This window comes from Pinus tabuliformis, chromosome 8 (genome assembly GCF_031772625.1).
Source record: "Pinus tabuliformis cultivar Carrire ecotype Pingquan chromosome 8, CPIR1, whole genome shotgun sequence".
NCBI lineage: Eukaryota > Viridiplantae > Streptophyta > Pinopsida > Pinales > Pinaceae > Pinus > Pinus tabuliformis.
This window is the reverse complement of record NC_142294.1, coordinates 718,197,516-718,214,090: the sequence shown is the minus strand read 5'-3', so window position 1 is coordinate 718,214,090 and position 16,575 is coordinate 718,197,516. Positions and strand designations below refer to the sequence as shown.

At 37.8% G+C, this 16,575-nt stretch overlaps 1 protein-coding gene across 3 annotated transcripts in view; it reads right to left on the bottom strand.

The window, feature by feature from the left end:
- Window positions 1-16,575, bottom strand: part of LOC149237607 (DNA gyrase subunit B, chloroplastic/mitochondrial-like) — a 356,836-nt gene that overhangs the window by 208,809 nt on the left and 131,452 nt on the right. For all 3 annotated transcript variants that reach the window (XM_089372706.1, XM_089372705.1, XM_089372708.1), the window contains 2 exons: window positions 9,964-10,114; window positions 9,686-9,762 (listed from right to left, as the gene is read on the bottom strand). In XM_089372706.1, coding sequence (XP_089228832.1) covers window positions 9,686-9,762; window positions 9,964-10,114 — 228 coding nt within the window. The remainder of the gene's footprint in view (window positions 1-9,685; window positions 9,763-9,963; window positions 10,115-16,575) is intronic.

The following is a 16,575-nucleotide window of genomic DNA, read 5'->3' as shown; positions in this document are numbered from 1 at the left end:
ACTCCTCCTCATTAAATGCACTTGTAACTCCCTCATTCAATTCAATTTGTAACTCTCACCAAATATTCTCTCATGTGTAAGTGTAACTCTCTCTCTCCCTAATCCGAATTGCAAATCATCAAGACAAGTGTATCGCTCTCTCTATTCTTAGGATGAGTTACACTTCTCCTCAAGTAATTCCTCCCTCATGGAATTCGATTATCCTATTATTGGCTCAAGGCATCAATTCATTTTGTAACTCCTCTCCTTTCTCATCTATTTAAGCAAGAGCAAGTGTGAGTTGAGATTAGCATGTTCATTGTGAAGGACGAGAGCTAGTGTTGAGTGTGTGCAAGAAAAGTGTGAGAGAAAGGGAAGAGCTAGAGCAAGTGTGAAGGACAAGATCTAATCAAGAGAAGGAGATCTTCAAGCAAAGAGCAAGATCACTTCAATTGCAAGTTGAACAACCATTGGAGACCTTATTCATTCTCATTCTCTCTTTCTCCCTCTATACTCTGTTGAACAATTGAAGAAATTTAATAGAAGAATAATCATTTGAGTTTTGGTTTTCCCCTTGTGGGTTTTGCCCTGGTCATTGGACCTAACTCTCTTTGTCTTATATTTGTGCTTGGTTGTCTTCATATGATCCTTAATTTTATGTTCTATCTACAATTGTTGATCTGAAAAGTTTTGAAGAAAAAATATGCATTCTAAGTAATTGCAACAACATAGAAAATTAAGTTTTCTACAAAGTAAATTCAATTTTCTGCAAAGTACATTCAGCTTTCTGCAAAGTACATTCAGTTCCATTCAAATTTCTGCAAAGTACATTCAGTTTTCTGCATAGAACCTTCAAGTTTCTGCACGGAAATTTTAAATTTTTGCATAAAACTTTCAAATTTTAACATGTTATCAGAGACTTGGTGAAGACAAGTCCAAGTATACCAGAGATCACCTAAAGAGACCCCACTTGCTGCAAAAGTTTTTTGATCAAGACGACTTCGTCCTACTTCAAGGTAGAGGAGACGCTAAATGATGCTTCAAACTTTGGTCCATGGAAAGCAAGGCTAAATAACACTCCTGAAGAACACGAAGTTTTGGAATATGTTGAAGGCACAATAGTTGATCCACCAAAGAATTCAAGTGTTGCTGTCAAATCCAAACATAAAAAGGGTGAAATCAAAGCTCAGAAATGTATCCTTGATTCTGTCAGTGATCATCTCATTACTTATGTTTCTGGTTTAAAAAAAGCTAAAGAAATGTATGACAAACTAATTGGCATGTTTGCAATTAGTAACTTGAATCAGATTATTGCCTTGAAGAATCAGTTGAAGGACATCAAGAAGAATAAAGGAGAAAAATTCAAGCATACTTCCTGATAATGACTAAAATCAGGAATCAACTGTCAACAGGTGAAGTTCTACCCGACAAATAATGTGAAACTTTCCGAATTTAACACATCAGAAACCCCTACTGCAATATATGGTTTATTGTCTCCTACCTGTTCTTTTCATTAACAAGTGATTTATATGCATAAATATCGAAATAAACGCAATTGCAACCTTCACAAACATACAGATCAGCAACTGAAACAAACTGAGACAACACAAGGGACACCGTTATTTTTGGACAATCGTCCCCAGAAAAACCCAATGCGGGATAATCGGTGCAGCAGATATGAGGGTTTTATTATTATGCAGATTTCTGAATACAGCTAGGGTGCCAGAAATGGCTCACCCTTCAGAGATTATCCTCGGCAAAACTACCTTTCTCTAAAGACAGATATTCCGCCTAATCAGCGAACAGATTATTGGCGCCACAGTGACTTCGACTTTTCCTCAGCTAGATAGTGAAAGTTGCTCCAAGCTATCTTCTAGAACTGTGTCACCCTCCTACAACTCTGCGTCAGCTGATCAACTCTCAGTCTAGCCCACGAAATCACCTTAGTGCAGTCCCTTCAGCCCAATGTCAACTCTGCAGCCCTTTGCAGCTTCTTTGTTAGCCTCTTGGCCATCTGCGTCCTCTACGCTAGCCTCCTCAGCCTCTGCGTCAACCCTTGTTGCCTCTACGTCAGCCTTCCTAGGCTCTGCGTTGTCTCTCTGGCACTTTCTCTGCCTCTCTGATATGTATTCTCGGCTTCCTGCCGAACTGCCCCTCGCTGCAACAGATCACTAACTCGATTTCTCAACAAACCCTGCCCCAAAAAATCGAATTGACTGACCAACTTGTTGTGTCTCCAACTGACCCTCAAGCCTCTTCTTATACTTTTCCTGTTGACGATTCAAAGGCTGACATTAAGTCCCTAATCAACGGCTAAGATTAGATCTAGCTTGATCCTCGTTATTTAGAACTTTCTCACCCACATTATATTAATACACATTAATATTTTAATTTTCCTAAGTTTAAACTTAGGGTATCATTAAAAATATTAATTATTTTAACATCTCTCCATCCAGGTGGAGTTTCCCCAAACGATTTCTGGATCTTGGAGATATCATGTGCCTTAGCCTCTCCACCAATTTTCATGGCTAGAGCACATTCGATGCTACCAAAAATCAACACTCCCTCTTAGCAAGGAATGTGCTCTAGTAATGCTTCACCATGGAAACATCACACTGATCCTCCGCACTAGTACCTGTGTCGATGCTTGGCTTGTTGCCTCACATCCTCTACACTGTTGCTTCCTGTATTTTTGCCCATGACACTACCACTGCCACTGCCACATCTGTACTGTATCTCCCTCTCAAAATGTTGCGTCATGCTGCCCATAGCACTGCCATTGCTAACTGTTGCACTGCAACTCAGTTACCGAGAAGTAGGTAACTGACTTCTCCCAAATACTGACATCCTGGTTAGTTTGGAAGCCTCGTGATGTTGAAGTTGCCTCTGTTGCCATCCTGTGTTCCCTCTGCTGCCATTGCACTGCTGCATACACCTCTGTGCCTCTCGCACTACTACAACCTCCATTGCGTTGCCTTAGATTTCTGCACTCAAGCACTACCTTGCTACTCCACCACACCTTGCTCTACCCGACACCTGTCATCATGCTACTGTCGTTAAGGGCTCCCATAGCCAGATGTGATCCAAGAGTTTGGGCACCTCAAGGATCCTACCCCTAGTATGTAGTCCTCCTGACTACAACTCGATATCACCCCACCTCCTCTATAGAGGCACATGAGCACTCATGGCACAATCATCATCAGTCTCAACTTCTTTCTCCGCCTTAGTTGGAGTTGCCTTTGAATCAGAAGTTTCTCCCTTGCCTTTCTTCGTGGGGCACTGAGATGCATAATGTCCCAACTCCCCACAATTGAAGCATTTGACCTTGGACATGTCCTTCTTCTTCCTCTTCCCTTGTTGTCCCACAGACGCTAGAGCCGCATCCTCCTCCTCATCTTTCTTGACTCGAACTCCCTTACCACTACTCCCCGACTTGGTCATTCTCATGATCTCTTCATGTCGAAGAGCTGCCCACATCTCCTCCCAACTAGGGAGAGTCACTCTACCCAAGATGCTTTGGACAAATGTCTCCCAGTCCTTGGAGACTGCATTTAGAGCAGTTCTGACCATAAACTCTGGATCTGGTGTAGACCCCACGGAAGTAAGTTGGTCTTGAATTTTCTACAATCTGAGGAAGAAGGGATCTATCTCCTCCCCCTTCTGCATCTGATATGACCACAGTTGATTCTCCAATAGCATCTTCCACTGCACGAAAGAGCCCTAGTATAAGGTGGTCAGGTTGTCCCACATCTCCTTTGTTGTGTTCTTCTCAGCAATATGTGCTATCACATGATATCTGACCCCGTCTAGGATCATGCACTTCGCCCTCGCCTGAGCCTCCTCATGCTTCTCATTCTCAGCAGTGTCAACTGGGATAGCCACTACTTTCAAGGCATAGTCCTTGATTCGATGTCTATCCAGGATTGCCAGGATCCTGGCCTTCCAGATGACAAAATTGGAAGCCCCATCCAATTTGTCCTAATCCCTCAATCCGTTCACTACCATCTCTACTCCTAGACTCCCTCTAAGTCTCAACTTCCCTCCTGGAAATCCTCCTGCCAACTGTCGAACCGCTCCTCTCCAATCCTCCTTTGCGACTGCAACTCGGATCTGGATTCCTTGGCTAGAAATCCGTCGAGGTAGTGATTCCCTCTACCATGGTTCCATCCCCTTAGACATTGTTCTACAAAGACAAAAACAGTGTCCCACCAACTCCTCAAATCATAATCTGCACAGCTCCCTTAACCCCGGCAACTGAAGAAACTGAGCCCTTCAGGCTCTGCGCAATCACAGCGAAGGCTGAATCTGCTCCTCCGGCCAACTGCGTCAATCCTACCTGGCTGAGTAGGATGACGTGGCTCTCTGAGCCTCTTCTGCCTCTCTCTGCCTCTGCATTGGCCCTTCCCTTGCCTTGAAATGCTGACACAGGCTCTGCATGAGCCTCTACATCACCCTCTAAGCACAGCGTCACCTCTTCTCTTGCCGCTTCAACTCTGGAACAACGTTGTCTATCGAGACCGCTGATTCTGCTGCAAATTCTTCATATTTCTCCTACTGGTGTCTTCAGTCCTCCTGTGATCTACAACCTCCTCTGATACCATGTGAAAATTTATGAATTTAACACATCAGAGCCAATACTGCAATATCTAGTTTATTATCTCTTACTTGTTCTTTACATTAACAAGTTATTTTATATGCATAAATATCGAAATAAACACAATTGCAGCCTTCACAAACATACAAATCAGCAACTGAAATAATTTGAGACAACACAAGGGACACCGTTATTTTTGGACAATCGTCCCCGAAAAACCCAATCCGGGCAAACCGGTGCAGCAGATATGAGGGTTTTATTATTATGCAGATTTCTGAATACAACTAGGGTGCTAGAAATGGCTCACCCCTCAGAGATTATCCTCGGCAAAACTACCTTTCTCCGAAGACAGATATTCTGGCTAATCAGCGTCTGGATGATTGGCCCCACAGTGACTTCGATCGTTCCTCAACTGGACAGTGAAAGTTGTTCCAAGTTATCTTCTGGAATTGCGTCACCCTCTAGGGACTGTGTCACCCTCCTACGGCTCTGCGTCAATTGATCAACTCTTAGTCTGGCCCACGAAATCACCTCAGCGCAATCTCTTCAGCCCAGCGTCAGCTCTGCAACGCTCTGCACTGCCAGTGTCAGCCTCTTGGCCCTCTGCGTCCTCTGCACTGGCCTCCTCAACCTCTGCGTCAACCCTTGCTGCCTCTGCATCAGCCTTCCTAGGCTCTGCGATGTCTCTCTCGAACTCTCTCTGCCTCTCTGATATGTATTCTCGGCCTCCTGCCAAACTGCCCCTTGCTGCATCAGTTCACTAACTCGATTTCTCAGCAAACCCTGACCCAGAAAATCAAATTGACTAATGAACTTGGTGTGTCTCCAACTGGCCCTCAAGCCTCTACTTATACTTTTCCTATTGACAATTCAACAGCCGAGATTGAGTCCCTAATCAACAGCTAAGATTAGATCTGGCTTGATCCTCGTTATTTAGAACTTTCTCACCTACATTATATTAATACACATTGATATTTTAATTTTCATAAGTTTAAACTTAGGGTTTCATTAAAAATATTAATTATTTTAACATCTCTCCATCCGGGTGGAATTTCCCCAAATGATTCCTGGGTCTTGGAGATCTCATGTGCCTTAGCCTCTCCAACAATTTTCATGGCTAGTGCACATCCAATGCTACCAAATATCAACAAAGAAATGGTGTTGATTATGCTTGGAGGTCTTTCTCCTGTTTGGGAGACTTTTATCACCACCATCAACAACATCAACGTTATTAACACATTTGATGATTTCCTGGGAAAGTGTATACAAGAGGAGGCTAGAAAGATCTCCAAAGGGAGAATTACACATCATGAAGAAGGATAACCTATTGCTTTTACAGCCTATAACAAGAGAAAGAAAGGTAATAAAAAGATATATGCTTTCAAATAAAATAAAGGGAATCTAGACATGTCAAAAGTTAGATGTCTTAACTGTCAAAAGCATGTTCACTTTGTTCGTGACTGTAAAGAAAGAAGAAAAACACCTAGATTCAAAAACAAATCTGATTATAAAAAATACTCTTTTGAAAATCAAAGAAAATGGCATCCTAAGAAAGCAAGAAATCCAAGATATAGAAATAATGCAGCAGAAACTCAATCATAATATTTTCTTGTTTTTGCGCTTTCCAGTTCTTCTACAGATTCCTTTGGTCGTTGGTTAGTTTATAGTGGTGCTTCCAAACATTTCACTAGTTACAAAGAAGCACTCTCTAATCAAGTTGAGAGAGAATAATTTAAATGTTATCCTTGGAGATAATTCTACTCAACAAGTTAAAGGTTATGGTTCAGTTTCATTTCAGTTAGATGATGGAAAAACTATTTTTCTGCAAAAAGTTTTGTATGTACCTAGTTTGAAAAAGAATTTTGTATCTATATCTGCTCTAGAAGATAAAGGAATGAAACTTGTTTTATTAATGGAAAAGTTCTAACCTGCCCTTTGAACTCAAGTACGAGAGAAGCCTTCACTCTTGGATCAATATGTGAAGGGCTTTACAAAGTCAATGGTAAACCCATTCATGCACTGGTCCATGATACTGATCTTCAGTGTGAGCTATGGCACAGAAGATTTGCTTACCTACACTACAAAGCCTTACACCTCATGTAAGGAAGATGATTTCTGGAATGTCTGAGATCATAATGGATCATGAAGGAGTTTGCCCAGGATATGCAGGCCGAAAGCATATAAAGGGACCATTCCCTTCAAGCAAAACAAATACTAGTCAAGTACTTTAGCCCATACATTTTGATTATGTGGACCTACATCTGTTACTTCTCTTGGTGGCTACTTGTATTTCATCATTTTTGTTGATGATTTTTCGCAAGACCTGGATATTCTTTATGAAAAAGAAAGCAGAAGCATTTGACATGTTCAGAGATTTCAAGGCTCTGATTGAAAATCAAACTGGAAAGTTGATCAAAGATTTCAAATTTGATAATGGGGAAGAGTTCACCTCCAATGATTCTAATGATCTTTGCAAAGACATCAGAATAAAGAAGGAAACCATTGTGCCATACAATCCACAACAAAATGGTGTGGATGAGAGGAAGAAAAGAACCATTATGGAAGCAATCAAAGCCATGTTGCATGATCAAACGCTACCAAAGTTTTTGTGAAGAGAAACTGCAAATATTGTTGTTTATGTGCAAAATGGAACTCCTCATCAGGCCTTAAACAATAAGACTTTTGAAGAAGTCTTCACTCGTAAAAGGCCTGAGGTGAGTGATTTGAGAATCTTTGGTTGTCCGGTATACGTCCATGCGCCAAAAGAGAAAAGGAACAAGTTGGAAGCTTCAGGTAAGAAAGGTATGTTTGTTGATTATTGTGATAATTCAAAAGCTTATAGAATTTATGTATGTGGTCAAAGAACTATAGAGTTTAGCAGAGACGCAACATTTGATAAAAATGCAGCTCTTAGAAAAGCAAGAGACTCTCCTCATCTTGCCATTGCTGAAAGACAAGTTGTTAATGGAAAAGAGGTTGAATCTGAGTCTGAACCGGAACCTAAGAATGAGTTTGTTGATAATCCAATGGGTTCCATTGATCCTCTAGATCCTCCACCACATTAACCTCTTACCAGAAAGAGACCACTATAATTGTGAGATACCTTGCAAGATGTTGAACAACATGTTGCCCCAAGAGGAACATTCGAAGGAAGTAAAAAGCCAAGTCGGTTTTTTTAAGGGTACGTCTGGAAAGATGCCATGACTGAAGAATACGAGTCCATCATCCAAAATGATGTCTGAGAAGTGGTTCTTAGACCTCAAGGTAAATTTGTTGTCACTTCCAAATGGTTGTTTCAGATTAAACATGGTGCAGATGGTAGTATTGAAAAATATAAGGCTAGATTTGTAGCTAGAGGTTTCTCTTAGAAAATGGGAATAGATTATGATGAGATTTTTGCACTTGTACGTCAATATACTACTATTCAATCTGTTGTTTCCTTAGCTGCTAGTCAGAGATTGACTCTTCACCAAATGGATGTGAAAATTGCTTTCTTGCATGGCTTCCTCAAAGAAGAAGTATTTGTGGAATAGCCATAAGACTTTAGAGAGCATGGCAGGGAAACTCACGTATGCACACTGAAAAATCCTTATATGGGTTGAAGCAAGCTCCATGAGCTTGGTATGCTCGCATTGATAGCTACCTAATAAAGTTTGGTTTCACAAGAAGCAATGCAGACCCAAACCTCTACTTCAAGGCAGTGCAAGGTATACCTTTGATTTTGGTATTGTATGTTGATGATTTATTCTTGACATGAGGAGAACCTCTTATCCTCCAGTATAAGAGGGAGTTAGCTTCTGAAATTGAAATGAAAGACCTTTGATTGATGCATTACTTTCTGGGTCTTGAGGTCTAGTAAAGACCTAGTGAAATTTATCTTTCTCAAGGAAAATATGTTGTTAAGCTTTTTGAAAGATTTCCTATGGTAGAATGTAAGTCCATGCATACTCCTATGAAAATGAACTTTAAGAAATTATGTGGAAAAGTTGCAAGACATAATCTAGTAAATCCCACAGAGTATAGACAGCTCATTGGTGCTTTGGTGTTTTTTGTAAACACTAAGCCTGACATATGCTTTGTTGTAAACACTTTAAGTCAACATATGATTGATCCCTTTCATGCCCACTAGTTTGCTGCAAAACATGTACTCAAATACTTGCATGGAACTATCAATCTAGGATTCAAATATAGTACTAAAAATGTAAGACTTCATGGATATACTGATGTTGATTGGACGGGTAACTTTGCTGATAGAAAGAACACTTATGAGAGCTACTTTAGCTTGAGATTTGCCATGATCTCTTGGATGAGTACTCGAGGTACTTTCACCGACAGCATCTTCCCTAGAAAGGTATGCAATGTCTAGGGAAAACACCAATGAAAATGGGAAACTCAAAGGAGGCCATCAAATTTCAAGTTTTTTATGTAACTTACCGACTTTCAATTTTTTCACAAATCAGCATAATGTAGTACCGTATCAAACATGATTGTATTGATGGCATACAAAATATTGATGTATAGGCATATGGATACTCCTCAAAAGGCACATGCTAGAAGCACCATGGCATGCAAACTAAAATATCATGTATTTGCAAAACAGGTACATAAGGAAGCAAGAGTGCTTGAAACAAACCAATGGATTTTGACACCACACTTCCCTTTGTAGGTGACTTCCCACCCATAAATATATGTAAGCCAATAAAAAATCCTAAGTATCATAAAAAGTCACAATTTTTGCTCTTAAACCAAAGCTGTCAAATAACCAAGCATAATTAGTTGAAACTTTGAATTTCAACTTTATACAGATGACTTCATTACAATAAATGATTAAAAGAAGAGTTTTATCAAGCACTGATCAGCGATTTCACAAGGAACCCTTGGGTACATGAATGTGTATATACAGTACAGATATCCATAAATGAACTGCATGCAACGAGCATCATATTAAGTAAAGATAAACATGGTTATTCATAACCATAATATAAAATAAAAAACACACATATATATAGATATATAGATATGGAACGACACAGTAAACTTCTCTAATGCAACTATTTCTTGTAAATGATATTATCCATACATAACCGCGAGAAGGTTACAGAAAACCCTCACCTGAGGGTTCAGAAAGGCAAGCTCTCTAGCACGTCCAACAATTGTGTTATAGTCAAACTCTGTGGTGGTGGTAAAGACTACATAATAAAAATAAAACATGCAAGATCTATGTTAATGGATCATTAACTCTTAACTGTCAAACTATAAATAGCTATGCATTGCATCTACAACATAGAAATGATACAAAAGACCAATATATACATGCATGCTTCTAATCTGCAGAACAGGTAAGGAAATGCAACTCAACTCAAGCCAAAAATTAAAAATCATCAATGTACCTTCTTTATCTGGCCAAAACCTTACACGCGTTCCTCGACGAAATTTGGATTCACCTAAAATTTCATGAGAGGTGAGTTCAGTCACTGCTTTTCCACACACAAATGTCTGATTCCATTCCTTTCCATCACGCCAGACTGTCACTTCCAATTTCTAATATTCCAAAAAAACAATAACTGTTATTAAACAGTGAAAAAAAGAGAAAAACAGGCAGTAATAACTTCATGAAGCACAGTATTGATGATACAAATACACAATGTCAATAATAGCAACGAGTTTTACACTATAATTAGAGAGGCAAACTTAAATAGAAACTACTGCAGTTAGAACTACATTCAAATTGTTGAAAGAAATGTTCTGAAGTTTAATACAATACATCTTTGGAGTCATGATGATGAGTCAAACCTTATTAGAACACAAAAGACACAACATGCAAATCCAATTAAAATTGACAAAAATGGAAACTGAAACTGAAATTGTAGAAATGCCTTCAATTTACTGAAATAACTGCCAAAACAAATCAAAGAGAGTTCAATGTTGAGATGAAGTTGTATGCTTTACTTGAGGTTAAGACCATCCTAGTCATCATAGTGAGACCATAACCCCTCTTGGGGAAAGCACCCTACCCCCTGAGTTCACATCTCATTTGTAATATTATCTAGACTATCTTGATCACTTATATAAGTGACCTTTACTTTGGCCTACAGGGACTATATCAAGTGTTGCACTTTCTTTTGATGGTTACTGACGTGAAGCTGTCTATCAAACACTCTTTTGGTTATGGCTATACCTATAGCTCCCTCTCACACATATGCTCTTCTAATTTGTGCACTAATGCTGGTTCATCTTCTATTTGTGGAGATTTAAAGTTTGTTGGAATAGGGTTTTCCTGGTAAGTTTCATTTGATCCTCCCTCTCTTTGCTTGTACATGTTGTTTTAAGGACGACAAGCCCTCTGCGGAAGGCTATTGTGTGCTTGGTTTCCTTCTTCCAATGCAGCAGATCTCCCGCGTTATAATGGATACTAGATCTTGCCACCTTTCCTCTTGGTGTGATTATATAGGTTCATTCTATCCTCCAGAAGAATGTATCTAGACACCTAGGGGCTTGAGAAGTCAAGAAACTTCTACAATAATGGACCCCTAGCCAACTCATACACAAGTGGGTCAAGTTAATCTCCTTGGGAATGAAAAACTCTAGAAAAAAAATTCTCAATTATGAGTTTTTTTCAGTTGTCTCAATTATGACATTATTATTATCTCATAATTATAAAATTTTGACGAAATATTTATGAGAAATAACTCAATTATGTAATTCTGCCCTTTTAACATGGAATAAATCCCACATAAGTTAAAGCAAAGGTGAAAGGGGATGCATTCCAACTAGCAACTAAGGTAAGTTGAACTTGGGTCTCTCTTCCTATAATGGAGTGGAAAATAGGGTTATAATAGGTAACACAAAATATTCACTAATCAATGACTCCATCTTCACCAAATAATACTAATGTTGCACAGAATGTCTAGGCACCGCAACAACAACTCAAATTGGGGTCCGTCACCTTGATCCCTAATCTCTCTGTTTAAGCTATCTCCCAACAGCAGACTAAGGTGGGTAGACACTACAGAAATGGAATGAAGGATGATTGGTTGGGAACCAACCAGTCCGGAAGACACAGTTGAGCGACCAAATACTTGTTTAGATCTAGCAAGACTTAAATGATTCGATTTAGACAATTGATACCAATGCCTTGTAGAGTCAACTATCTTGCTAAGAAATTTAGGACCAATTATAGGATGGACAATTGTTGCTAAGGAAAATATTATTATGATGAAAAGAGATGCAAGATGCAATTAGCAAAAGGGGTGAGTGAGGCGAGATGTTAAAGACTCAAAGCACTTAGATTGCGATTTATTTTGAGTTAAATGCCAAGTACTTAAGTGAACATTTAATGAAGAATCTCAATTATGCAGATGCTCAAAATACTCAATTTCAGGAACCAAAAGATATACAATTTTCCACAAGTCCACGATAGAGTACTCAATAAAAAAGGTTGATCACAATTATTGAAATATTCTCAAAACTAATTCAAGAAATATCCAATAATTCAAGTAAACGAATCCAAACTTAGAATTAATTTCCCTTTTAGACAGTGAGCGATCTTAATAGATATCAAGCATTAAAACCAATGATCACAAAACTTAGTTGAAGCATGCAAATAATGAAAGCCTAAGCACTTAAATTTCAACGATTTAATATTCAGGATAACAATGAAATTTAGATGCTAGTTAATGCCAAAACACCTCTTCAAATAATTCTGGAACTTATTAATTTTTCTAATGTCTCGAATCCAGGAAAATATATTTTCTCCTATGGTCAGACTTGGAGAAAATTTAAAAAACTTATATGTTGCCTTGGCTATATAAGAATTTAAATTTTTACTCCACAAAAATTTTAAAAGATTATAGCTAAGTTACCGGATCCGGCCCTCTGGGGTACAGGATCCACGGATCCACGGATCTGATCCGGATTCGGATCCGGATCCGCGTAAATACGCCCAAGAACCGGGAACATGTGCGCATACATCGCATACATCTAATATATCTAATATATCCGCGTAATTCGGATCCGCGTAAAATGTGCGCATACATCTAATATATCATGTATGGGAACCATCGTGAAAACTCCGGCAGTTTCAGAAGCCATCGGGCGGTTTTCCCAAAAAATGCAGGCTATCATAAGAGAGCCTTCAATGTATTGGCCTTTGACGATTTGTAGATCAAAAATGTAAAAACTATCATTGACGGAACTACAGTCGCATAGAGACGCCACTGCAAACTTCGGTAGGTTATGCCCTCGAAAGACACGATGGTAATTCAGTCAACAAGCTTTTAACTTTTTCATTTTTGCCCCTTTTTTTTAATTTGAATTCATATGGTTTTATAATTTTCTTTTAGATACATATTCTTTTATACATATTAAAAACAATAATATATTCATAATAACGAATTATATATTAAATTTTATTTGAATATATTTTCTCATTAAAATTGTTTTATAAATAATTTATTTTCTTTATTTATATGTATTAAAAAATATCATATTAATATGCGTATTAAGTTCAATTAAATTTTATGTTAAATATAATAATGTTTATGTGTATATAAAGGATTACAAATTTAATAATTATAATTATATATATATATTTGAATTTAATGGCTCTTGTATGGTGTGTGGGCATAAACTAATGATGGTGTTTTATGAATGCAAACTTAAAAAACAACAATTTGTTAATTTGAAGAGATAATTAAAGATGAACTTGAATATATGGTAAAAGCACAAAATGAATGACAATGATTTAGCTTTAATATATATATAAAAATGGATGATTTTGTGTCTATTATTAATTTTATTATATTTTTAATATTATTATATTTTTTGTACTTGCCGTATCCTTGCCGTATCCGGATCCTGGATTTTCAAAAAACTAGCGAATCCGGATCCGGATCCGTATCCGTATCCGTATCCGTATCCGAATCCTGGTAACTTAGGATTATAGGCCCACAAAAAACCCTTATCATAAAAACTCAAATTTATCTCACTTTAGCAAGTTTAATGTGATAATGTTTATGAGAAACGAAAATTTAATTTTCTTTTTTTAAAAGGACCAATGAATCAAAAAAAAATTAATGTGCTAAATGAAAATTTAATTTTCATTAAAGTGGCAAAGTGATGAATGATTTTTTAATGTGGAAAAATCAAAAATTTAATTTTTCAAAGGGGAAAGGCAATCTTTTAAAAACTCAAATCGAAGTATGCTTCAGAAGCCGATGACGTGAGGGAGAGTTTATGGATGCAAGTTAGGAAGAGCAACAAGCAGCAAGGAAAGACTGGGGGAGTAGCGAAAGGTTGCGGAAGGCTGAGGAGAAGGTTGGCAAGGATGCAAGGGATGTGGAAGAGAGGAGATGGAACACGAAATAGGAGGGAGCAGACAGGAGCTAAAGCAGTGGATAGGTCGGAGTTAAGGTTGCAGATTGAGGCAGCTCACGCAGACGATGAGGGTCGACCAGCAAGGAGGAGAGGGTGAGGAATATAGGCCAGGAGAGATGGGACAAGAGCTCAGATTTCCAAGAGGAAAAGGAGCTGCGAGCTGGGAGGATAAGGATGAAAACGCAGAGGGAAAAGGGAGCAACAAGCTGAGAGGAACTAACGCGAAGGAACTGAGGATTGAATAGGGCCGCGGGGCAGAGGATCGAGGAGGAGACAGGGTTGCGGATTAGAAAAAGGAGCAGCGTTTGAACTACTGAGGAAAAACCTCGGGGATCTAGCAACTAATTAGACAAGGGTTTTGAAAAGAAGACAAGAGGGACCTGAAAACTGAGGGGATGCGGGCAGAAAAGGAGGTTGGCTAGCGTATAGCTAAGAAGAAGTTAAGGTTTATCCAAAAAAATTAAAATTTTATTTTAAAAAAATTCCCAAAATCAATTTATGAAACTGATGTAATTCCACTTTAAATTTACCCGCAGAATTTACTATGAGAAACTTTAGATCTGAATCTTCAAATGACTGATTTCGTCGTATTTTATCCCTACAAACAAAAAATTGAAGCTAGATCTTGCCCTCCAGGGCCTAGATCTGCGTAAAAACCCCAAATTTTCCTTGACAACCTTAAGATTTGTGCCTGCACAAAGCAAAAAATAAAACCCCAAATCCCACATACATACAAAAACTAATTGAAACCCAAAACCCAAGTGTCAAAAATTTTAAAATAAATTACAGATCTATACAAATAATTTACAAATCTATCAGATCTGAAGAGTATGAGTCCGACTCCGCTCCCAGATTTGTAAATCTAAGGCTCTTCCTAGCCAGATCTCATTATTTAGCACAATTTTTTAGAGATAAATAATTTTAAATGAGGTACTAGCCCAGAAAACCCTACAAGAGAAGCTTCGTTAAAATAAATACTTGTGTTTAAATCAAACAAGCTCTACAGATCGTATGCTTTGGGAGTCGGTTGGTCCAACCGAGGGCTTCCCCAAATGCCCAAGTTTTAAAGTACGAATGATTTCTGCAAAACACTACATCAAATTGTAAGATCAATAGAGATACAAAATAACAATATAATCTTCAAGAATTAAAGATACCTGCTAATTCAATCAAATTAAAAATTGCTACCTTAGATCCAATAAACTAAGCAAGATACCTGTGCAATAGATTATTCCACGAAAGTTATAAATCGGCCATTTATAAATAATATTCAGCAGAACATTAAAAGTAATATTACCATAAAATACAGGAGAGGAACACTACCATCAATAAAACCCCAAAGACTTGTGTTATATTATCCCAGAAATATTACAAAAGAATTTCAAGAGCTAGTACACGATCTAAAAGATCGGATAATTTGAATGACAAGTGACCTCTAATTTATAGATAGATTCTCCAATGTCTAGTTGGCTTGATCCTTGTCAAAGAAATCTCGGCCGTTGAAAAAGATTTAATTATCTTTTAATCTCCTCCGTCGAAATTATTTTATTTTTTGAAGAAATTCGAATTTTTTCATTTGATTGAATTTTAATAAACACAAAATTAATTATTTTGAGTTGATTTCCTCAAAAAATTGACTTTGACTTAACTACCAAGGCCCAAGGGTCCAAAATCTCTTGAAATTTTCAACATTCCCTTGGCTAGGGACCTCCAAAAATTGATTTCTCTGAGACCCACAAATTTTACCTTTTGAAGAATTAATTTTTCCTAGGACATAAAATTAATTAAATTTCTGGCATAGGGTTTTAATTAATTTTTGCCAGAAAATTTAATTAATTGACTCATGAGAGGATTAATAATTTTTTCAATCGTCAAATATTTTATTCATGGTGTCTAACTATGAGGGACAATGCACTAAGATATATTTTACATCAAGATATTACATTTTAATACATGAAGGGGGAAACTCGTTCGTTATAAACCCTCATTATTTACCCAATTTTGCGACTCAAATATGATCTAGTAGACCTAATGATTTGTAATAAAATAATTTAGTCAATTAGCTAAAATTATTCCTAAATCACTTTACAGAAAACTCAACTAGAACACTAGGACTTACCTAAGATCTTGACGACAAAATCCACCCTAGCTTTGGGGTGAGGTTGGAGGGAAAAACTTTGTTGATCATCCGTGTTTATAAACACACATGAATCAGTGAGACGAAAAACCTCCTAGGATAGAAATCGTCACCAAAAATGTAGAATTACCTAGATTGTTACAAACATAAATGGTCTTACTAGGATCATTTACACTATAAACTTGCAGAATGGGTTTACAACTTTTAAACAATGATGGTTGAAGATGATGATTAAATTTGGATGATCTCACTATTCGATCATGATGGAATCTTCTTGCAAAAATGTATACTGCTATAGGGTAGTTGACGCGGAGTGGTCAACAAATACAACAAAACGCTTGGGAATGTATTGAGAAGAGCTCCCTTTGAATGTTTGTAAAATGGGAAAAGAGCTCTCTTAAATATAAAGGATATCTTTGCACGAAAGTGCCACAGAAACTCCCCATGTACAATAACAGGATGGAATCGATTATCTCTTGCAATTCACCCC